Consider the following 24,152-nt stretch of genomic DNA (forward strand, 5'->3'; position numbering starts at 1 on the left):
TCTACACATCAGCCTCATACCTGGAAGCCTTTCAGACACTTTCAAAGGTCCAAGTCTTGCTAGCACAGATAGGTACATTATTTTAGTGGGGTGATGAGTAAACCCTGAAGCATTTAACATAGATCTGTTTCTACTAGTAGCTAGGCCTACATTTGAGACCTGTCTTGTAATGTATTTGAATAATTAGACTTCTTGGTATGGTTTCTGGCCTCATAAAACTCCACAAAATATTCTGTAATGCTCTTATGAAAATCAATTATATATAAAATTCAAGGCTGAACACATTGTGCTATAGTCTGTCCAACAAATAATTCAAAATGAACTCATCTAAATATAGTCATATTACTTCTTGTTTCTACTAGAGCATAAAGGTTTTCCTGCAGTTAAAGGGGCTTTTTTAGAATTATCAGATGGAAGGGAAAACAGGGTGGGGAGTAATAAAGGTATAGAAATCAAATACTTCAAATAGTTTAGAGTTGTATTTACTTTGAAATGAACATTCAGGTAACATTCTCTGGTCTAGTGTAGAATGGTTTGGCTTAGAAGAGACTTTAGTATTCATACCACTTGAAATATCTGCAGCAGGAGGGAGATCTAGAGGTCTTTCTGGAGTAAGCACCCTCCAGCAAGCTTGGTTTAACTCATACAAGCACAAGCAAAAATTTTAGTAAATGGGAGGACAGAATTGACTGCAAATATATAGATCTTTAAACTAACAGCTCTTCCTATCATTTGTTAAATAAATAATCTCTTTGACAGTATATATCAGTCATAGCTTGTGCCACTGATGTCCTCAAAGAACTAAACAGAAACCCTTCAAATCTGAAAATATCTATCCTGTCTTATTGCTCATGGGTGTTTGTGGTATGCCCACAGAAGTAGGTTCTGCTGTTAAAGATTTGTGCTCTTACTCAGTGGAATTAAGTGCAAGTGCATGTCCTCTTATTTTATGACAAAAATCTAGTCAATATTAAATGTAAATAATAGTTATTAAGTTGTAATAATTTCAGAAGTTTTGACTGTGTGACTGTACCTAATGCCTGCAAGCTTTACACGATATGGTCTAATTTTACTCTTCATGTAGCTATATCTCTATCTCCAAAAACTTCCTAGATTTTCAGTTGTTTCTTAAATTAACTAATTTGCTAGTTAGTAGTCAGACTACATGTGGCCTTAAAAAGAGTAAAAGAAGTACATTTTGTAAACTCATCAGGATAAAAGAGACAGTTAGAGCTTATTACAGTCATATTTTTATTGTGTACTTTCAGCACTGCAAGTTGGTAGAAGTAGGTCCGACACACCCAAAGTAATCAAAGCACCATAAAGTCAAACTCCTGGTTTCAGGTGAAACTGTTTTCTTCCCAATTGTTAATAACAGGTGACATGTTATCTTGATTTTCAGTGGTTCTAGGGTCTTTGTAGTCACTGTTTGATTTCTGCTGTGGGTTTTACAATGTTTTTCAACCATTGCACTAGATATATTCACGAAATCAGTAGAAAGTTGAAAGATACATGAAGGAACCCTCTTGTCTGAGAAAGTATGAGTTGCTTCATTAGATATGGAAAGATATTGGAATGTGTTTTCTCAGTGGGGTTTCAGAATAGAGGCAAGATCAATAAGATCTTTTAAACGTCAGCATTGGGATGAAAGTAAAGATTTAGGGTTATTTTTAGATCTCAACTGTTTTCTTATTCTATAGCAATTACTTAAAATCTTTCCATTTCAAGATTTAAAACCATAATGTTATAAACCATAATGTTATACAATACTGAATACCATTTAACCGTCCTTGTCAACACCATGGCATTTCTCTTTTTCTTTTTCTTCATCGTAAGAATTCTGTATCTTCTTTCAGATCACCCCAGAAGTAGCTCTGAGGCTGGGATCCCAGTGAAGTTCAAACCCCAGCCTCAACTACGGCCACTCATAGCAAAGCACTACCAGAAGGAGCTGGTTCCAATGGCACACTTGGATAGACGTGACCGTTCATCCCATTTGTCAGGTCGAAGAGGAAGTGCGATCAATCGTCATCATTTCACCAGAGCAGACAATCGAGCTGCAATAACAAAGCCTCGAGGCACTGTGAGAAAACTACGGGGGTATGAGTCAGAAGAAGAGACAGAAATGATGGCACCAGCTAGGCCATTAGATATATGAGGAGCAGAGAAGAGCGATGTTTGCATCTCTAGGGCCCTCTGTGCACTGTTCCAGAGAAAATAACGAAGCTCTTATATGAACCAAACCACAGTTTTCCTTTTGGGACCAGTGCAGTCATTCTCGTATCACTTTTAAGTACTGTATCAAGGTACTTAGTGGTTCGAGGAAGACTCAAATTCTTATATGTTTATATTAAGCTGGCTTTTTGGCAAAACAGTGCAGGAAAGAGAGGAACATGATCTTTGTAGGGATTTGGGCATGTATTTAGATAACAACAGTTGGGCATATGCATAACTCTAGTTGGGAGCTGATACTGCCTTCTTCTGTTCTAAACTATGGATTAAACCCAGGGGAAAGAATCACAGGTGATAAGGATGTGGTTAAGACATGGGTGCCCAGATTGGTAACTTCAAAGCTCTAGGAAAGCTGAACCTCAGAGTAGCTGAGATGTTTGAAGTAAGAATGGGGAAAAAGACATTTTTAGGGCACCTAAATACCACTGAAGATGCTTAGATGGGTACATAAATGAAAATAATTATTTAGTGGTCATTTTAAGCTCTTGGGTATCCACCAGCATCTCAGGTTTTGGCTTTGGAAAAGTGTCTGAAGTGAGTTATAGGATGTTCTGGGATTCCTGCAACTTCATTGCGGAGGCATCACCCACCTAAAACGTTTTTAGATGAAGAAAGGAGGCATCCTAGTACTAACAAATCCAGAGAGAACTCTTCTGGAAGGGGTGCTGTTTGGAGACATACACAAAGCTCATATTTTTCAAATATGAGACAGCAAGGATGTGCAGAATAGACAATAGACCTGTGCTTATAGCTCTAGTGTAGTTAGGTAGAGGTTTTTGCCGTGGAGAAGCTAACCTCCTTCTCTCACTCCCACCATGCTGAGGGTGCCCAAATCCCTAGGCTACTCTTTGCACTGAAGCTGGATCTGCAACTTAGGTGGGAAACAAGAGTTGGACAAAAAGGAAGAGTCTAGTCTGACTTTGTATCCTGCTGGCTAGCAGGAAATAAAGGCTCTGTGTTGTGCTGCCAGGTTTTTAGGATTGTAGAAGCATAGAATCCTCAGAGTTGAAAAGGACCTTTAAAGGTCATCTAGTCCAACTCCCCTGCAATGAACAGGGATATCCACAAGTAGATAACACTGCCTGGAGCCTGGTCTGACCTGGACTTGAATGTCTCCAGGGACAGGGCATCCACCACCTTTCTGGGCAACCTGTTCCAGTGCCTTACTACCCTCACTGTAAGAGATTTTTTCCTTATATCCAACCTAAATCTTTCCTCTTTAAGTTTGAAACAATTTCCCCTTTTCCTGTCACAATAGACCCTGCTAAAGAGTCTGTGCCCTTCTTTCCTGTAGCTCCCCTTTAGGAAAGAATAGAAATCCTTTCTAACTCTCAGTAGAAAGGATGTTTGACTGTATGTTGCACAGAGAAGCATTTGCTAAATAGGCAGAAATGATCAGGGGCATCTTCACTTGAGCCTCTGACCTCCCAGCTCTCCTGCTGAGCATCCTTTTCAGCTGACTCCATGCACTCATGCACTAATTTCAACAGCAGATCTCCCTAATGGTAAGGACAAGGGAAGCAAGAAGCTGCTGGCCTGGGATATATTAGTTGAAGTCTAAACTGTCAATCGAAAACACTGGTCACCTAGTGCCTCTGACTGAGCTTCTTTCTGCAAAATGGGAGGGGCATCACCAGTGTTGTAAAACTGTAGGTGAGCAGATTTTAAAACAAAAGAATAATTTGAGTCCAGAAGTCCATAAACTCACCCTTACAGCTGCACTAAAATCTGCAGCTGAGAAATGCACCAAGTTTGGTCACTTTCTTCAAATTTCTCTCTTCTACTCAAAGCTTGCTTAGCTATTCAACATAAGATCTGTAAATGTACTGCAGGAAGCAGAAAGAGATAGTGATGACGGTGACGCCTTTCTGATTCTGGGGGAAGATCTTACTGTTAAGCACTTGTCCAAAAGATCTTTGAAGAGTAAGTTATGGCTTCATCACATTTCTTACAATGGATTTCTGATTCAGCAAAGGTAACATCTAAACTAACAAATTTGGAAGAAATTACTGGAGAAAGAAAAAATAAAAGCTTTCTTTTTTTCTCATATTCGAAGGTTTTTTTTTTTTTTATATTTAGCAGATCATAATGAATCATCTGTACTGAAACTATACTCAGTTTTCTGAATCTTAAGTTCTGTTTGCATTTCCTCATTGTGCCAGATAAATTATCCGACTTCCTTTTATGAAAGGGTAAGTTTTGTCTTTTGTACTGACAATAAGCAAACAAACACGGTTCTGTATCTGAAAATCAACAAATAAACCCTGCTTACCGAATATGTGTTTCATATATTCTTTAAACAAAAACTTTATCCCACATCTCAATCCTACAGCAAATTATACTGACATATAATGAATCTCAATGGAAACATTATTTTAAGGAAGAAAAAGAGTAATCATAGTGCAATTTAAGACTTGATTTTCTGTGGGATACCCAGTTGTGATATGAAATTTAACTTAGGGCAAAATTAGGTGAGTGGTTGCACAGCTGATGTAGGTGCATGGAAGGGGGAATGGAGAGATGGGATCTGTTTCTGCATCATGGGGTCAGAAGGAGGTGGGATCTCCAAAACCAGCAGTGAGTGATATGGATTGGAGGCAAACACTGAGGATAGTGATGGACAGAAAGTGGTACTCTGAGAGAACAGTGAAGAGAGGATACTATCCTGTCTTCAAAGGGAGGCCCACGAGAAAGATTAAACAGGAATTACTGTGTGCTGCAAATTCAGCATTTCCTCTTAAGAAGATTTAATGAACAGTTTGTCTAGGGAAACTGAAGAGGTACAAATTCTGTGCGAGATGAGGAAGGTGAATGGGACCGTAGCATGGAATAGGACTAGACATGGATCATGAGAAAAAATGTGCAATTTGGTCAGGGTATTTTTGGAAGACATGCCTAAAACTGACTCCCAGATTTTTTATTGCATGTAATAAAAGTTGTGGAGCATTTTTATAGTTATCCATTATAAGTAGGGAGCAAAGCATTCAATTTCCAATGACCATTTATATTAGAACTGGAGAAAAATAATCAAGTCTTTCTAAAATATAAATAAGGCTAGTACATAGCAGGAGCCGTATCTCCCACTTATGGTTCATTTCCTAATCTTTCCTCTTAGGAAATCAGTGAGCCAGATCTTCAGAGAGTGTAAAGCCTTAGAGCATTCAGCAGTTAACAGAGCTCTCCCAGCTTTTGCTGTCTGGTCCCCAGACGTGTAAAGCCTATTTTTAATTTGCTTTCCTAGCAGTGAGAAAGTAGTTCTGGAAGAAAATTTTTTTCTGCGCCATTAGTTGCAGATAATGGGCCTGTTGGCCATTAGCCAAGAGGCCATGCTGCAGATACCTACACAAAATATGTTCCGATGTATAAAGTTGCACTGTTTATTCATTTTCATGGTTATTTCATACTTGTGGAAAAGGAATTCTCCTTGAAGAATCATATTGCTTCTGTTTTAAATGGCAATAACTGCAGTAATGTTTCATTACAGGTAACTTATACTGTGTCTGTAGACTCTCAGACCTGGTCTGTAGAGAAAATTAAAGTGTTTTTTGGGGGGCAGGAGTTTAGACCCTCTCCTGGTTTGTAAATCCTCATGTGTGGGGGCATTCCTAAACACTACCTGGGCCACATCCTGGAAATGTGTAAATCACTTCAAGGTCTCCTTTTCAGACTGGTACAGAGCTACTGTTTACCCAGGAATTTAAATTGCACTGTGATTTAAGGTGAATTGGCACAGGAAACTCATGCCCAGGTGAAGAATCAGTATTAAAAATCCGTAGAAGAAACCGAAACTCGGGGAGTTAAGACTGCTTCCTTCGGGCAGAAGGATAATACCGAAAGAGTGAGCTTCAGGAAGGAGTAACGATAATGAATAACTCACACCTTCAACATAACAGAGAAAATAAAAGATACACTGGAATAGAAGTTGCTAACTAACAGAAAAAAATAAGAAAAATAAGAAGAAAGTGGGAAAATATTTTAAAAGTAAAAGCAACAACAGTCAAACAGAATACTAGAGAAGGAGCGAGTGAGTTTCCAAGGTCACTAGTACATTATGAGTAATCACAGAATCATAGAATGGCCTGGGTTGAAAAGGACCACAATGATCATCTAGTTTCAACCCCCCTGCTATGTGCAGGGTTGCCAACCACCAAACCAGGCTGCCCAGAGCCACATCCAGCCCAGCCTTGAATGCATCCAGAGACGTGGCATCCACAACCTCCAGGAACTGGCAATACTTTCATATTTACTACATGGCATGATTACTGTTGGATGCTGTTATTCCTCCTGTAGTTCTTACTCCTCAACTAATATCCTAGGCAAGTAGGAATTTGTAGTAAAAGGAGAATCTCTCCCTTAGAGAGCCTACAACCAAAGAAATAACAGCAAGGGGAGCATGGGCAATCAAGGTATGACAGCTGGTAGAGTAAGGACCTCTCAATTTTCAGAGCTGTTGTTTGACAGAGTGCACTGCAAGAAGACACTGCTGTGTTCTCTCTTCCATGGAAAGCAGTGCCCACTGGAAATTTCTGCACCTGTGAAATCCAGGCTGCCATTGTCTGTACAGCAGCCATGGAAGCAAAGTGCTGTCTGAATAGTAATGCCAACCAGCAGGAGTGAGGATACCATGGAAGGACTCACATGAGATTCAGGCTTCACACTAGGGGAAGACATCAGTAAAGGAATGCAGAAGGAGATGGAACAATTCGCCTCACAGCATGGCTTGAAGCTGAAGTATGTGCAGTAGGAAAGTTTCCATCAAGGACAGAGAAGGAAAACAGTAATAGATGGAAAATAACGAGTGTCCAGACAAGAGCAAGAGCTTTGGATGCAGCAATCTGTGGGACCGGCAGAAAAGTGCCATGCTTATCAACCTAGCAAAAGGCAAACTGAAAGATAAACTAAGTTAGGATGTGCCTAGAGCAGTACTTAGGTTTGATGGGATTCAGAAAAGTTGGCCAAGGTTTCAGGCTGGATACTTGTAGAGTAGAAGTAGCTGTGATCATTTTCAGCACGCAAACGATAGCTTAATCCATATTTATGAGTGAGGTAGTTAGAGTTTAGAGGACAAGTGATATCTAATGTTAAATCATCAAATTGCTATTGATAAATTTATTGACTTCTAAGTCAGAGATGATGAAAATAATGGTGATTTTTATTTTCTTGCTGGTATGTAGGTACTGAATGTCAACATTTTCAGGGGTTTTCCTGTAGCCCTTAGAACCTTTTAATTGTCATGTCTGAAGAGAAACTGCTATTTAACTGCATGTGTGAGACTCTGGAAAGTCTGTGAAATGTTTCTAAGCTTCCTTTCTTTATAGCCTCCTTTTCCAATTTTCTGTCTACATATATTAATCAAACTCAAACATTAAGAGTGGAAAAACAGATTACCCTATCTTTATATTTTGTTTGCTTTTTAGGTAGGACAATTACGTTTATTGTTTTATCAAACTCACCTTAAAATTTAAGATGTCACGGTAACATGAGTAATACTCTCAGTTAGGATGACTGGAAATATACTGAACTAAGTTACCTAATTTATTTCCTTTTGATAATCTCTCTTAATGCTACCCACAAGTGAAACTCTTTTTTTCTTTCCTCTTTTGTTTTCATGAGTGAACTTTCATGGTTAACAATAGTTCTTGTTTATTCCTAGCCCATCCTTCCTCCTGGAACAATGGGATTTGCTGCTACCTTTCAATCATAAGAAATGAGACATAGTCTGAATACAACAGTGCCAAACTCAGATTTTCAGACTACCTTTTCTTTGGCAAATGGCAACTGTGCCACTTGAGGACAGCTGGTCAGTGGTAGATATTCAAACTGAACATCAGCCATGACTTCTTTCACACTGTCCTTGTGGGGGCAAGAGAGGTGAAAAGAAGTGACCCATGTTGAGCAGAGGGCACTAGGTATCAGTCATCCACATCTGCAAACATGGTTGGGTCACTAGACATCTGCACAATACTTTCCCATCAGAAGCTTATTCTGCTAACTACAAAATAGTCATGAATTGTAGAATCACAGAACGGTTTGGGTTGGAAGGTATCTCACAGCCCACCCAGCCCCAATCCCCTGCTATAGGCAGGGCTGCCCCCCTCAACAGCTCAGGCTGCCCAGGGCCCCATCCAACCTGGCCTTGAGCGCCTCCAGGGATGGGGCACCACAGCTTCTCTGGGCAGCTGTGCCAGGGCCTCAAGAAGCCTGAAATCAAACTGGTTTTTTTGCTAGCATGTACCTCAAGTCCTATTTTCGACTTGCTAGTAGATACTGGCTTGAACACCGTTTGTTCCTTACATTACTGCATTATCAGCAGTGATAAGGAGTGAAAATAGTAAGTTATATGCAAATATCAAAATAAAAGAGCTCTTTTTTTTTTTTTTTCCTTAGGATCTTGGAATAAAACTTCTAGCCCTCTAGCTAGCTTTATTCATGTCTTTCTTAAGGATTTTCTTTCCATCACGGAAGCTTGCGCTGGGTGAGGAAAAAAGTGCAAACAGAAACCAGCTGCCCAAATACATTCAACCTCAATTTTATATGATGAATACTGAGAATACTTGCACAGTGTCTTCTAGGTCTGCGTGCACACAAACCGCAGATAGCTCAGAGGGACGGCATCTTAAGAATTGTGCCAGTGTTAAAAGCCCATGCAAAAGGTGGAGAAAGAGAAACTTGCACAAAACAAATGAGCTGTGGGTGTACCTCATACAGGAACAGTGCCAGGAACTAAACATGAGACTCTGCTCCCTTGACCTATGTCTGCCTTTACTTCCCTTAGGCTTCAGGTGACTGAAATTGACAGAAAGGAACAAAGGAACAAGCTGGTACTGTTCCTTCAGCTCTTTCCACACACACGCACACAGAGAAGAGAAACAATCTGCACAGAAGTGACATTGTGCACCGCCTGAAGACAGGCATCAAGATCTGCTGTTTAAAATGTTTAGCATCCTAAAAAAAACACCATAAAATTTTGTCATATTTAAAATATATGTAATGTAAAGAAAATAAAATTCTTCAGTTATTTTTCTCATGGTTGCTCTTTTCCAAAAACTAAATATACTCTGCATGTTTTCCAGAGCAACAAAAAACACTAAAGGGACTTGTAAGAGGTAAATATATTATGGGACACACAATTTTTTCCTTTGAAGCTGAATCAGAAACTCTCAGAATTTGTTTCTCCTTCTCTACTTTTGTTGAGTAAGGAACAGAGGCTGTAGGTATTTGGTTTGTGTTAGGACTAGGACAAATCTCTTCAGCTTTCTATGTGTCAGTATTCTCACATGTAAAATAGAGGTAAAGGCACTCAGGGCTATGTCATTCAGATGTGAATCAAGCTATGAGAGATGCTAGATTTGGGACGGGAACTCCAGGAGCCTTCTGCTCTTTGGATCAGCAGCTGGAGATCAGAGATGGACTTGAGGCAGCCTTATGGCAGCTGGACTGCACCCCTGGGGCTGGAGTCCATGGGCATCAGGTCAAGGCCGCCAGTGGCTCACATCCCTTGAACAAACGTGGATGACTGCTTTGCAATGGTCTGGCACGCAATTTAGACCCCATCAGATCCAATTAGAGCTCAGATACCTACCCCACTGGTAGACATCTTCATGTTAAACATCTAAACACATCTGTCTGAAATGGAAATCCACTGTCCTGATCCTTTAAGCAATTTTGACAACTGTGAAGGAAAATCACCTTTTCAGAAGTAGGCATTGTGACTGCTTTGGTTCTGAGATGAGTTTTATTTTCCTGATCAGTAAACTGAGGTACTTCTGCTTGTACACATAAAATGGTAATGCATATTTTTAATAGTGTCTCACTATGTACAACTCCTATATTCTCTTTAGTTCTGAAGGGCTTTGTCTGTGGGCATTTTTGGCTCAACCTGTAATGGATTTTGCAGTAGAAAACTGCAAGTCTCACATTACTGCTAGCTCAAATGGACTCTTTGGCTTTAATTCCTCTTAATGATAGATATTGCCAAATATTTCTTCATCATTTTCTTAATTATGCAAACATAGGTTTAGATGAAAGTGATGACTGCTGACAAATTTATTAACCAAACCTTAGCAATTTAAAGGTACCCTTTCATAAACTTTTCTCTTATTCTTCACTGGTGCAAAAATGTTTGATTCTGAATTACCAAGAGCTGCAGAGAAGATATGACTGCTGGTCATACCACAAAATGAAAAGAAGGAGAAACGTAGTGAGAAAGCTCAAAATATCACTATAATAAAAACTGCATAAATTACATTAAGTTCCAAGGATCATTTCAATATTTTCCCACCAATTATTATTATTGTTGCTTTTATTTGGTTTTCAACCTCAAAAAATTATGCATGAACTCTCTCAAACCAGTCTCTAAAGGGTAAACCAAACTCTGCTAGTAGAGAGCATTAGTTGTTCTGTTTTATCTCTGGAAAAAGCTTGCTTTCACCAAAGAGGAAAAGAGCGGCAGTGACCTCTGTTGATGGAATTAAGCAACGTATTTAAAGAGCCAAAAAGGGAAGGCGACTCATTTAAATCCTCTGCTAGGACTGAAGGCCAAAAGTAAACTGTGCAAAGAGAAGTGGCTTTCAGATCGCACATGAAAAAGAGTATTTCTCATCACTCTCTTAAGTCAGATTTTTCATGCGGATGGCTGCTTTTTTCTTTTTTTTAGATAATTAGTTCACTTTTAGCGTGGAATTCTCACTGCTGGTGTAAAGAGAGAATGTAGCACACTGGCAGAGATGTTTTTTCAAATGTTGTATTACATTCCAGTAGTTTTCATCACCAAAAGGAAAACACCATGCTTGTATGTATTACGTGATCTGAATTTAGTGATTGGTTCATTGTGCCAGCCTGACACACTGGATTCTTGAAGTTTTGAGGCAAATAAGCCTTCCACCTGGCAGGCTGCCTGGTTCAGAAACAAGTGTCTAGGAACTGTCATGCCCTTATGGCCAAGAATTTGGAACACATCTTTATCTGCTAGTTCTGATGTGGGAAAATAATTAAACATGTAGATACCCACGAGAATCTGAGCCTTAATGCTTAACTTCAAGGTTGGGAGTAGTCTCAATAAAGCAAAGCATATCAAGATTGATTCTATGCAGCTCAAGTTATTGAAATCAATAAGAAAACTTCTATCAAAGGCTAAGTAGATGGTGGAAATCAGGGTATTATATCCTTGGCTTTTTTTAGACTTGTGCTTTTTCTAAGGACAGTGCAAAACAGAAACATAAATGAGAAGGATCAGGGCTCCAAACTGTTAAATTTATTTTGTGGTTTCATGCTGTCCAGTAAATAACTGGTACCCACACTTTCAGCTTTTCCAGGAGCCACAGCAATACAGATTGTTGTATTTTTCCTTCTATATCTAGTGTTACAGATGGAAGGTCTAACCATGATCACAAAGCTGGGGGTTTCCTCAACTCAGGTATTTTAGTTTCTTAATGCCTCCACCTGGGACTCAGAAGCTTTAATTTTAGTCTACTTTTAAGAACTAGTGCTATCCCCCCGATCCTAAAATATCCTTCTCGTGAAAAACAAATGCATATTCATAGTGATACGTTGCTACTAAGATGATCCATTATCATATCTTCATTCAGACCACATAAAGAATTACTTCTACAGGTGTAAGGAGGAATAAAAATCTCAGTTTATTTTGTTTTTAATATAGATAAAGTCAGAAAATAAAATAATATATCAGTGCACCTTAATACCATTAACTGGATCTTAGAGGCGCATTTGCTGTGCTAGTGTAAGAAAATTGATCCTACTTTGCATATGTTGTAGATATTAAAAATTGTATGGCACATTATAAAAATTTCACTATGAGACCCAATATTGTAGCTATTTATTTGAGGATTTTGTGCTGTCAGGCATCAAGGAAATGTTGATGTTTCTTCCATATATAACTAACCATACTGAAAAACACCTCTGGGGACTTGTGGGGAATTACATCTGTATTTTTTGTTCTGAATAAGTCTGACAAATTTTTGTGATGAGTAGTCAAGATGGCAAACACAGCTAGATGGTAGCTTGGATTAATGATTTCTTTTACTCGATACACTGAGCACCCTACAAAGACCTCTACACGTTAAGGTCTCCAGTTATTCAGTCACTCCTCTCAGGATGCCCCAGGACTCTATTCCTGGGAGAATTTATACGTTAAGTAATCAAATTCTACACTACTAAATCAATAAATTAATTCTTTACTCAGAACTATTCTATGTTAAGAATAATTACTTTCTTCCAAGTTTGCCTTGTGATAGTATAATTAATTTATTTTTTAAGTTGCTTGATGCAATTTCGAGATTTGTGATACTGAATATAGCCATAATTATTGCACTGGATGTTGAAATAACCCATGCTCTGATATCTGCTCCATATGTACTAGCTTTACTGTCTCAGGTATGGTTCAGGCAGAAGGCTGAGAATCAAAAATAATTTAAATATCTAATTGCCATATTTCTACTGTTCACTCTTATTACCCAACATTCAGGCTTAATAATTTAAGCTTTTTTTCCACTTTACTTTTCCAGTCCATTTATGAACAAGTTCCTGAGTGGTTACTTATACACCGTTCTTCAGAGGTCAGATCTCATGGCTTATCTTGTAGAAAAGAAATAAAAATGTCAGCAGTCATCTTTCTCTTACATCTGGCAGAGTATCTTTTTTCATACAATTATAACTCAAACTGTTTGACAGGAATTTGCCCAAAGTTAAAGAATATCTTTGGATGGAGATTAAAATGGAAAATTACATCTTCAGAGATGTACTTTTCTTTAAATTACTAGTATGTGAAAACTGTTTTGGAACTTTAATTGCTGCTACAGACTTACTACAAAATAAACTTAGTTATAAACCCTGGCTGATCCTTATCTATAACCAAAAATCTACACAATGGCAAGAGTGTAACATAGGGTGAAATCATGCTTGAATTTGGAATTTTTTGCCACCAAATTTAATGAGACAAAATTTCCTCTTTTCAACAAAACTTTCCCTAAACTTCTTCTATTGTGTGCATGTGGAGATTATCCAGATCCTGTAATAATTGTTTGATTTTTTACAGTGAGGAGACCTACATATTTTCTGGTTTTGGCACCACACAGAAGTGTTTGGGCATGATTTCTCAGAGAAAACTGGACAGTCCAAACCCAAAGTTTGAGTGACCTCCTGAGTTGGAAGCCAGCTCCTCTGCTCATTGCCAGCTCTGAACCCTAACAATTATATCTGTTTCCATAAACTGCAGCTGAACCTGCCATTTTTTTGACCATTGGGATTTTGGTAACTTGAATCTCTATGCTCGTGCTGTTTCAACATGTTCCAGGTGGGACAAACCTGGAGAGAATGCTTCCTCAAAAGCCACCAGAGTAAGAACCACAGCAAAGTGGATAGATAAAATCTCTTCTAATCACAGAAATGTGGAATGGTTGAGGTTGCAACGGACCTCTGGAAGCCATCTAGTCCAACTCCTAAATGATGTCTCTTTTCCCCTGCCTGTGAGTTGTCACTTGGAGAGGACCCGTGCAATGTACACAGCCACATCTCTTCTTAGCAACAGTCAAAACTCACATTTCTTTCCAGCACTGTAAGAAAAAGTTAGGAATGGTTATAAAGTGGTGCATGCAGTGAATGAGGAGGGTAGAGGCACCTTATTCATCTGGGCTCGTGATTGTAATAACAGCAGCAGGAGAAAATATGTGTTTAAAATCCACCACATCTGGCTTCAAACATGTCAGCCCTGAGCTCTTTTCATGATCAGCTGTAAGAGTCAGTACTGGGGACAGTGACTTATGGCCCTATAGTGTGATGATTTCCAGGAGCCCTAAATAGAGCCCAGGATAACAAGCTCGGCAATAGATGCCATTGATAAAGGGCACATGAACCACAGGGAAAATAAAATAATATCTACCTTTTACTGATGCACTGGAGGTGTTTTAATAGATTTTTGTTTCTTCACGAGCAGCATCATCTGTATACATTTTCTATGATTCCAAGACTGGACCTGTAAGGAATTGTTATATAAGCATATTGATAGTAGGTGTTATAGTTTTGCATTAGCTCTAGAAAATGCAATTTCCAGAGCAGCCTTATCAACATCTGTACCATGGATTCTGTGCCTATAAAATATACCAGTTATTTTACTCAAATAACATATCTGTTCCTATGTGAATTGTCCTGAGCTTGTCTGAGAATCCCTTTGCCATGGCTGAAGAACACGGAGGATCAAAGATATTAGCCTTCTGCTGCTGGAATTCATGCAGCTTCAACTTTTAACTTCAGCAATAGAGAACACAGATCAGACTGATTTCTCTTTCCTCCCTGAGGTTTTTCAGACAACTAGATGCCCTGGTTTATTTCCAAACCCTGTGGGATGGGTTTTTCTGCCATTACAGGACCGGCACCACTACACTCATCTAGCTGAGAAACATACTGCTTATGTGACAAATTTCTGTCCCACAAAGCAAGCCAACAGTGATTGCACAGGACAGATTGTAGTCTCTGCACCTCTACTCAGAACTGCCATTGTTATTTTCCTGGCATTTTACCTGTAAATGAAGAAGTTGGTTTATTTATCTCATATATCAACAGATGATATAACCCATCGGCCAATCTTGTCATCAGGAGCTTTGCTAATTCCTTTTTTTTTTCCCTGTACAGTCCTTTGTCAGGAGCTATATATAGGTGGAATGTCACTCAGGAAAAGTTAAAAAAAAAAAAAAATAGAATGCCAACTAAGAATTGAGTTGATCATGAACATCATTGCTCCAGCTTTTTTTTTTTTTTTTTTTTTTCCCCCTCAGGGAAATGTTCCAAGGAGACTGTTGCACAAGAAAGCAGAGAACCAGGGTCAAATACAAGGACATTGATACAATCTTCTCAATAAAGCAACACTGTCTTAACATTGAGTACATTCATTCACTCTAAACATTGGGATGCACTCTACCATTCCTTTGAACTCTCCTATTTTACCTTCTGTAACAACGACTAGGATTGAGATTTCTATGAAAACACAAGAGATTCCACCACACCCTTGCCACTACCTTTAGGACAGCCAAGAAACCTGCAAGAAATCAATACTTTTGTTTATCTAATTACATATACAAACATATTTTAAGAGCTATATATAAAACAAATAATTATTCCAAAGTACAATCATTCATGTTGAAGTCTAATATTATCAAGTACGTAGGTGGCAAAGTGCTTCTCCTTTTTTGGTCAAGTACAGCCTATCAGAATGGGGCCACTTTTGCCTGTGGTTAGAATTTTTTTCTTTTGTTGTACAGCTTTTTCTCTGATTAAAAGGTATGCCCACATTTTGATCTCCATATGTAATTGTGGGATCAGATTCTGCTTTTTTTATTTTTTTATTTTTTGATATAACTTGCAAATGCTCAAGATTAAGTCAGTCAGGAACTTTGACATTTAAGTTTCTATGCTGAGCTAAATGGTTTAAAAATACAGGAGCAGGTTCCAATTGCTATATCAGCATTCACGAAGAAAGGGAGGAATCCCTTAAATTGTAGGTGTGTCAATCAAAGTTAATTACATGGAGAGTACGTAAGATATAAATAAAATTTTACACGCACATATCTGCATGGAAATTTGTAGTATTTATATAAAATACCTATACATGAAAAGAAAAGAGGCTGAGTGTTAGACCATGCAGAAGCAGTGAACTTGTTCTCCACTCGACTACAGCCAGCATGCCACTATATTCAAATGCAGAGTGTAGGTAGGTACAAAGGATATGAGAGCCAAGTGATACTGATGATGAACGAAGGACCTTGACCTCTGGAGGCACAATGAAAACTTGTTCTATGGAAAGGCTGATCTATCTTTCCACTGATATGCTACAAATCTTGCATTTCACAGGCTTATCAAGTGTCACTGAGATTAAATGAAGTCATTTCACTGATACAAAGAAAATTTGCCATCTTCCTCATGGTGCTAGTGTGCTCTGTTCATTTCTACAATAGCCGGTAACCATTAGTTAACTAAATCTTCACTCACCTGAAAGATTTCCAATCAAGTTCCCAAGTTTTATATTCCTGTTGGTTTCCATGTGCCTCTTCCCCCCTAAAACATCATCAAATTTATTTGAAAAGTTTCTTAATGTTGCTAAATTGTCTTATTACTATTGATTTTTTATTTGGAAAACTCTGATAATGGCAATATTTTACATTTTCTCTGCAGTCTTGAAAAGTTGCAAGGCATTGTGTCTGTCTTATCATCTCTGAGTTCAAATAAAAGATCTTTCTATTAAAAAATAGAATAAAATAGGGATTTTGCTGCTTGACAGCAACTGCATTTGAGTATTTTAGATAGGGGCTCTGTTTAACATAATTTAACATATTTTTATGGTACCTACAGTGAAACTCAAACCTCCTGTTCTTCTTTGGGTGATCATCAACATTAAGCCAACATTCTAATGCAAAGAAATGCATTTTCATTCATTTCTGACCTGATTGTTCTCTGCTAACTTCCCCAAGGACAAGGTTGTATGAGGAGGTGAAGGAGGTTTTAGTTTTACACATGACCTAAGAACAACACTAAACTGCACTAATTTCTTTTGAAAACAAGGCATCTATAACTTTCTGTGTAAAATTTAAAGCTAGACTTCCACCAAGTCATGTGGAAAACCTATGTTAACAACAGCTGTCTGCTGCCCATAAAACCAATCAGCTGAGATCAACAGTGAAATATCCTGTAAGGATTTATTAACCCTCTGCAATGAAAACAGTGACATAAGAGTTCCCAGCAATGACTAATGAACTTCAGTGACCAAAAAATCAAGGGGATAAGCAGGGCATAAAATTAAATCACAGAAAAGAACTAAGTTCCATCAACTCTTGAAATGTGTACTTCTGAAACTGGAAAATTATAGATTATATAAACAAAATATCACCCCCTGTGTCTTTCTGCTTGTCCTGGATAACGTGCAGTCACCTCTGACCTCTGTAAATACAGTATTGTATACAGACAGTTAATTCTTTGAGGGCCATGAAGGATCTAAGCAATTTTTTTTTAATGTGTTCTTGCTAAGGGATGGTTCCCCCAGTTCTTGGCGATGACCAGTGCTGTTCAGCCCTGAATCAGCACAGAGTGAGTGTATCCATGTTTCACATGTAGGTTCTTGGCAAAAAAGGGTGAGACAAGAGAGTGGGAGAAACAAGGGGCAGGTGAGAAATGAGCTTGGTTATAGAGTAACCTGCAACACTGACTACAGGGTGATGTTCTGGTACTTTCTAAACTCTTCCTGAACTCTTTCTAAACTCTTCTTCTAAACTCAGTCCTTTAATAAAAGCACTTATCAAGGGCGTACATCTAATCCACCATGTCTATATGGAAGAGCTCATGTCAGTAGGGGTGGAGGCCAATCTCAGGCTGTGCTGATGAGCTGAGTGCAAGCACACAGAAGAAAGCTCTCGGGCCAGAGGAACTGGTCATTATGGGTGAGCCTGGGAATAAGGCAGCAGTTGGTTTCATTCAAGACAGAGCACAGCTTGGACATAATTTTACTTGCTTCATAACTGCTTACTAAACAGACAACATTTATATTTATTTTTTTCTTCAGGTGAAAAAACCCAAAACCTAAAACTCAGCATTTTGGAAGGAAGTGTTTGTCCTACATGCCTGTGCCATCCACCTGCTAACAGAAAGCCAGCATGAAATGTAGCTTAGCAGAAAGCCTCCTCGGACTCAAGAACATGGGCAGCCTTTGCCTTGCCAACTCACCAAATCCAATGCTTGAACTCTCAGGGAAGCATTTAAAATTATGTTTCCCAAGAAGTTAAACATTTAAACTGGTATTTCTGTATTCATGGCAGTGACAATTCCAGGCTAGAGAGCAGTGACTATTTCTGACACCTGATGTGGGGACACAGTCTCAGAAATCACTCAACAACCAAGTGTCCCAGTGCAGAATGAGCTAAAGAGGGACTTTATAGTTTAAACATTAAACCTGTCGCTTAGCTATTAAACAATGAGATTGTTCTAATCCCTAAGGGATGGAGACCAGCCTGTCATCTCTGGTTTTGGGTTTCCAGTAGATGTGCCCAACAGTGTAGTTTTCCAGTGATATAAAGGTCACCTTAAGCACAAATAACAAAAGAAAGGAAAAACTGCACAAAAATCTCCTCACTTTTGCCTGTGTTATCATGAGCAGAATGAGTACTTTTCTTATAAGGAACCAGCAAAAAACTAACTTCACAGATTATTATCCCTCTTGGGTTATAACATCGCTCTAGAAATACCACTGATCTCTCCTGCAGTAGCTGATGGAGGGTGATGAGTGTGTTCTTTCGGATGAGGTTTAATTCTGATGCCCTGCAGCACCACAAAACCCTCTCCGTTATTCATCACAAGGCACGAAGTGCCCTCCCAGGGCTGAACCTGCCAGAGGTGCTTACTCATGGGGACCAGAAACCACAAGCATGAAGATCCTGGCTGGGGAAGGCCTGGGGAGAACTCTTGAGGAGAGCACCAACATGCAATGTAATTGCCCTGATGCCAGCTTAACTCTGCTCTGAACCCACAAACAGAGCAGCTCTGCAGGCTGCTCCTGCCATCACTCCCCAGCCTCTGGCAAATGAGGTATCCGTGCCCTTCCTCAATCTCTTCCAATCTAAACTCAAGGTTGTGGACACACTACCACTAATGTCATAAAGGCATTAAATTGGCTTACCAAAGTTCAGGCCCGTACAACTAAATTGCTGCCATTAAAGTGACTATCTCTGGAAGGCACAGCACCTTGGTAGAACTGATTTATGGAGACAGTTGCCAAGCAGCTCTGGAAAGGGCTGTGGAAAAAAAAACACATCCTCAATGAGCTATTGATTTCATAAAATTCATAAAAAACTTAATAGCTGAGATACACTTCTGCTAATTAATGAATTTAGAGACAGAGTTATGTGGTCAAGGCCACGATGGCACAGCCCTAGGAAAAAGAAGCTCACCTCTAGTGGAAGAGAGGTTTCAAGACATGTTTACTAGAATAATTCTGAGGGTGCGTTGCTGGTGCCCCTCCCCAAGTAAAACAACTCTCAGTCAAGCATTTTGGTGTTTTATAATCCTCAGATTTCCCCTGAAGCTATTTCTATATAAGTAAAAAAGTCTCTCTCACCTCTTTGGTGTTTGTTTTCCCATAACTCGGAGCATCTTGGTTATACGTGTCACAGGTATATCTCTTCCACGCAGTACTGCCCTCCCCGTGCAGCTGCAGATGTCAAAAAGATTTCCCTTTTACCCGAGGTAACATGAAAACCCCCTTCTTTGTTCATATAGATACCGTAAATTTTAACAAATTTATTTTAGTAATGCACTAAGGCACTGTAACAAGATATCCCGTGTTTAAGTCTCTTGTGCTATATTTCAGGAGATAATAGAGAAAATCTGTCTGTCTGTTTTAGAGGAGTGGCTAAAAAGGATGAAATTCATTCCTTTCTTCTGAACCAGGAAAACAGATACCCAAGGTCAGGCTGGACAGGGCTCTGAGCACCCTGATAGAGCTGTAAGTGTCCCTGTTCACTGCAGGGGTGTTGGACTAGATGGCCTTTAAAGGTCCCTTCAAACTCAAACAATTCTATGATTCTATGAGATTTACAATACTGTAACGTGGATGGTCAGAGAAATCTTAGCAGTAAGCAGCCTCAGAGATCCTCTAAGCAGAATTCATTTTAATATTTCTGTAGAGTGCCAGCAGAATGTCTTTTTCTTTCTTTCTTTCTTTCTCTCTTTCTTTCTCTCTTTCTTTCTTTCTTTCTTTCTTTCTTTCTTTCTTTCTCTCTTTCTTTCTCTCTTTCTTTCTCTCTTTCTTTCTTTCTTTCTTTCTTTCTTTCTTTCTTTCTTTCTTTCTTTCTTTCTTTCTTTCTTTCTTTCTTTCTTTCTTTCTTTCTTTCTTTTTCTTTCTTTCTTTCTTTCTTTCTTCCTTTCTTTCTTTCTTCCTTTCTTTCTTCCTTTCTTTCTTTCTTCCTTTCTTTCTTCCTTTCTTTCTTCCTTTCTTTCTTCCTTTCTTTCTTCCTTTTTTTCTTTCTTTCTCCAATCTGCTGAAAATGTCTGTATAAAGCAACAGTTAAAATGATGGACAAGCATTTATTAATAAACGTATGATTTCACCCCAGTCATTTTTATTTCTTTGATCATACTTACTAGAGAGCACCAAAGGTACAGCTCCCAGAGATCCACTTCTTGAAACAGTCAGATAAGTTTTTTCTGGAAATGTTTTCTTGATATTGAAGACAGGTCAGAAAATAAGAACAAAGAGCTGAGAGAGCTGGGGCTGTTCAGCCTGGAGCAGGGAAGGCTCCAGGGAGACCTCAGATATGCCTGTCAGTGTCTAAAGGGGGGCTGTAAGAAGAAAGGGGACAGGCTCTACCAGGGTCTGCTGTGACAGGACATGGGGAAATGGTTTTCAATTAAAAGAGATTTAGATTGGACATAAGGAATAAGGTTTTTACAGTAAGAGTGGTGAGGGAGGTGGTGGATGGTGTCCCTGGGGACATCCAAGGTCAGGCTGGACGGGGCTCTAAGCAACCTGATCAATCTGCAGGTATCCCTGTTCATTGCAGGGGAATTGGACTGGATGGCCTTCAAGGGTCCCTTCCAACTCAAACTATTCTTTGATTCAAACTTCAGACTTCATCCCTAAAAATAGAGTTAATTTCTGATACAGTGATAATTCTCATTCTGTCAAATCAGTCTATTTTTCTCATTATGAAAGCAGTTTTGACAATTGCAATAAAGACAGACTTTTTACTACCACATAGCTAAAGCAGGATTAATATTAATTACATTTTATGTGCAGCCATATAACTCAAAACCATAACCACAGTGAGGAAGCCCCAGCAAACGGAAAACCAAATTGCCATGACTCATAATGGTTCAATGCACACCCAATGACTGCAAACCCGTGTGGTAGAGGTGAGTCCCACGAGCACACTGTGGGTACCAGAGCTGTTCCTTGCTCTAGCAGGAACTGACAGCAGCAATCAATAGATGGATTAAAAGGTAAATAAAGTAAATTATGGGGGTTACTATCTTGATGTATAAAACAGCATGCACTCTGTCACGTGAAGCACTGTTAGCACTGTCTCTGATAGAAAAGGCAATGCAGAGGAGAACAAGGGATGAAAGTACACATGGGTGCAGATGGCAGGGTGCAGTGGGGGCAATGAGGCATCGGTGGGTGTATGGTGGGAAGGGCCCTTGTGGCTCAGCTGCAGTCAGGCGTGCTTCTGTTTGTGCTGTCCATGAAACAGTGCGGAGCGACCCGGCACCAAATTGTTCTGAGGCAGGAGCAGACGCATTGAGCTGTCAGGGGCAGAGCCATGACAAGGCGCCGTGGCGCCAGGGAAACACCTGCACATCTCCTTGGCTGGGGGGACCCCTCCCTCTCTGATGGGCTGCTCTGTGCCTTGGGAACATTCTTCTCCACGTGGTGACGTCCCCAAGAGCAGAGTCCCCAACGTCTCTGGGACCAGCAAGGGTACAGAGCTTCAGCTGCACAGGACTGGTGGAGATGGAAAGCAGCATGAGCTGCAAACACTGATCCCCAGCATCTCATAACATGCTCGGCTACACGGCACCTTCGTCAACAAGCTTGGAAGCCAAATATTCCCTGCTGTATGGAGGGGAGGGAAGGGGAGGGGAGGGGAAGGGAGGGGAGCGGAGGGGAGGGGAGGGGGCACCCTAAATCCACCCTCCCTGAGCTTGAAGCTAGGACAGCAGTTATTGACACTTTTGTAGCAGTATTTTTCAGAAAGATTTCCTTCATTTGAAAGAAAGGTCTTAAAAAGAGACATGGATCTTATGATTTTAGAATGAATTACATTTGCGATTTACAGTATGATTTGCATGTGAGAGAACACTGCCTACTTCCTCCACCTTAAGGCTAGGCTTCTCTTCTCATGAGCAGTATTCTGACTGGACCTGAAGATTCAGGAATGAAAGAGTATCGTAGAATTATAGAATCACAGAAGCATAGAAGCATAGAATCATAGAATCACAGAATGATTTGGGTTGGAGGGAACCACCCAGCCCCAACCCCTGCCATGGGCAGGGCTGCCCCCCACCAGCTTAGGCTGCCCAGGGCCCCATCCAACCTGGCCTTGAGCACCTCCAGGGATGGGGCACCACAGCTTCTCTGGGCAGTCTGCTACAAGTATTTTTTTTATTTTATTTTTTTTTCCTTGTCCCTATAGAAAGAATGTCCTCCAAAGTGCCAGTGTTCAGTTGTTTCCTTCATTTCAAAGAATATAATGTAACAAATAAAAGGACGTGTCCAACTATCCCATGCAGCCATAGGGCTAGATGACGTGCATGCAGGCTAGAAATTTAAATGTGTTCTTCTGAATGACTTGCATATAAAATAAAGAAAAATCTTTTATTGGTGTCATGCTTTTAAATTTGTCATTAGAACCCCAGGCTTAGTGCCCTGCTTTTAGGCTCTGGCGTAAATAAATGGCAGCCACAGACGTTCAGCTTTTTGAGTCAGAGCTTTAGGCTTAACTCATAGACAGAACCATAGAATCATTAAGGTTGGAAAAGACCTCTCTGATCACCCAGTCTGTCAGCCCACCCCCACTATACCCACTAAGCATGTCCCTCAGTGCCACATCCATACAGTTCTTAAGCACCTCCTGAAACAATGACTCTACCACTTCCTTGGGTGCCACTGTGCCTGTGCCACTGGTTTTGGTTTGTTTGAGGTCAAAGAAGATAGATACACTTTGCCATAAAGTCATGCACAGTGGTGTCCGCCAATAAAGATTTTATTAGCTTGAACTTTGGAATACCACATTACTCACAAGTGATGGTGTTGTGTGTAAATTCATTGTTTCGGGAAATACGGGATGCTCAGTGTGATGTGAGAGAATCCCTCTCCTGCTGAAAGACGAGACCAATTTCTGGTGCCTTCAGCGTGAGCAGCATTTTGCCAGTGACATGTTCAGTATCAGCAACACACACACACATTTATGCACACATACATATGCATATATGTATGTAGGCTGCAGCAAAAGTTGTGCCTTTTATTTATTTTCATGGAAACTACAATAAAGAGCACAACAACACTGTGTGATAGAGCAAATTCTCAGCTACAGAACACTACTTTTCAACATAGTCACCACTGTTAGCTGTGCATTTTCACCAGCAATGAAAAAGAACCTGCCTGCCATGCTCATAAAAATTGGCACCAGTGGAGGTGACCCACGGTCACTGACACCACTGCTAAAGGCACCACTGCTAAAGGCCTCGCTGTGCTCACATCCACTGTTGGGTGTCTATAAATGTTTAGTAAGCGTTGATGAACGTTAATGAGTGTCATTTTTTTGCACGTGGAGGAATTCAGTGCCACACCTTTGCTTCATCCGCGCTTCTATGTCAGACACCGCTGTGTCAGACCACCCCCCTGCTGCCATCTGTCACATGGCAACAACATATAATGGAATATTGGTGGGAAGGTTCAACCTCTACTGCCATCCCCCCAACATCCTCCTTTGATGTAATGGGCGAGTATCATAACATAGGAGGCATTACTTCTGGAGCAGCCCTAGCAGAAACACATAAATGTATATATATATGTGTGTTCCCATATTTTGACACTGTATGGGCAACAGACATAATATATAACAGTTAATATATACAGTTATACGTATTTTAGGTATTGTATATTCTATACTATATACATATACATGCACGTACACATCCATCGATGCCCGTAGTGCGCTAACTCCCTCCTGCCGTACGTACGCACACAAGCACATACAACACTCCTTCGGACTAACTCACACTTCGGAGCTCACTCCGACGCCCGGCCCCAGCACCACCGCGCCGTCTGACAGCGGCTGGGCGGCGGCCGGGGGCAGCGGGGGCGGCCCCGGGGCTCGCGGGGCGCCGGGCGGGGGCTCGCCCAGTCACCGGCGGGAGGCGGAGCC

At 40.1% G+C, this 24,152-nt stretch overlaps 1 protein-coding gene and 1 long non-coding RNA gene across 5 annotated transcripts in view; one reads left to right on the top strand and one right to left on the bottom strand.

The window, feature by feature from the left end:
• SLC9A4 (solute carrier family 9 member A4) overlaps positions 1-4,502 on the top strand; it is a 34,581-nt gene extending 30,079 nt beyond the window's left edge. The window contains 1 exon segment of one of the 2 annotated variants that reach the window (NM_001397855.1): positions 1,857-4,502. In NM_001397855.1, the coding sequence (NP_001384784.1) occupies positions 1,857-2,158 (302 nt within the window). In that variant the 3' untranslated portion in view covers positions 2,159-4,502. 2 annotated transcript variants of the gene reach the window in all.
• LOC101750453 lies at positions 4,286-24,060 on the bottom strand. Of its 3 annotated transcripts, none has more exons than XR_005843656.2 (6): positions 24,007-24,060; positions 19,343-19,435; positions 18,905-19,019; positions 16,231-16,296; positions 14,129-14,221; positions 4,286-13,802 (listed from the first exon to the last, which is right to left on the bottom strand). It is a non-coding gene; the product is annotated as an uncharacterized LOC101750453 (long non-coding RNA). The 3 variants fall into 3 exon arrangements; XR_005843655.2 differs by having other exon boundaries at positions 23,920-24,060; XR_005843657.2 differs by lacking the exon at positions 24,007-24,060 and adding an exon at positions 20,368-21,817.
• Positions 24,061-24,152: the final 92 nt, after the last annotated feature.

Source organism: Gallus gallus, chromosome 1, assembly GCF_016699485.2.
Source record: "Gallus gallus isolate bGalGal1 chromosome 1, bGalGal1.mat.broiler.GRCg7b, whole genome shotgun sequence".
NCBI classification, from domain to species: domain Eukaryota; kingdom Metazoa; phylum Chordata; class Aves; order Galliformes; family Phasianidae; genus Gallus; species Gallus gallus.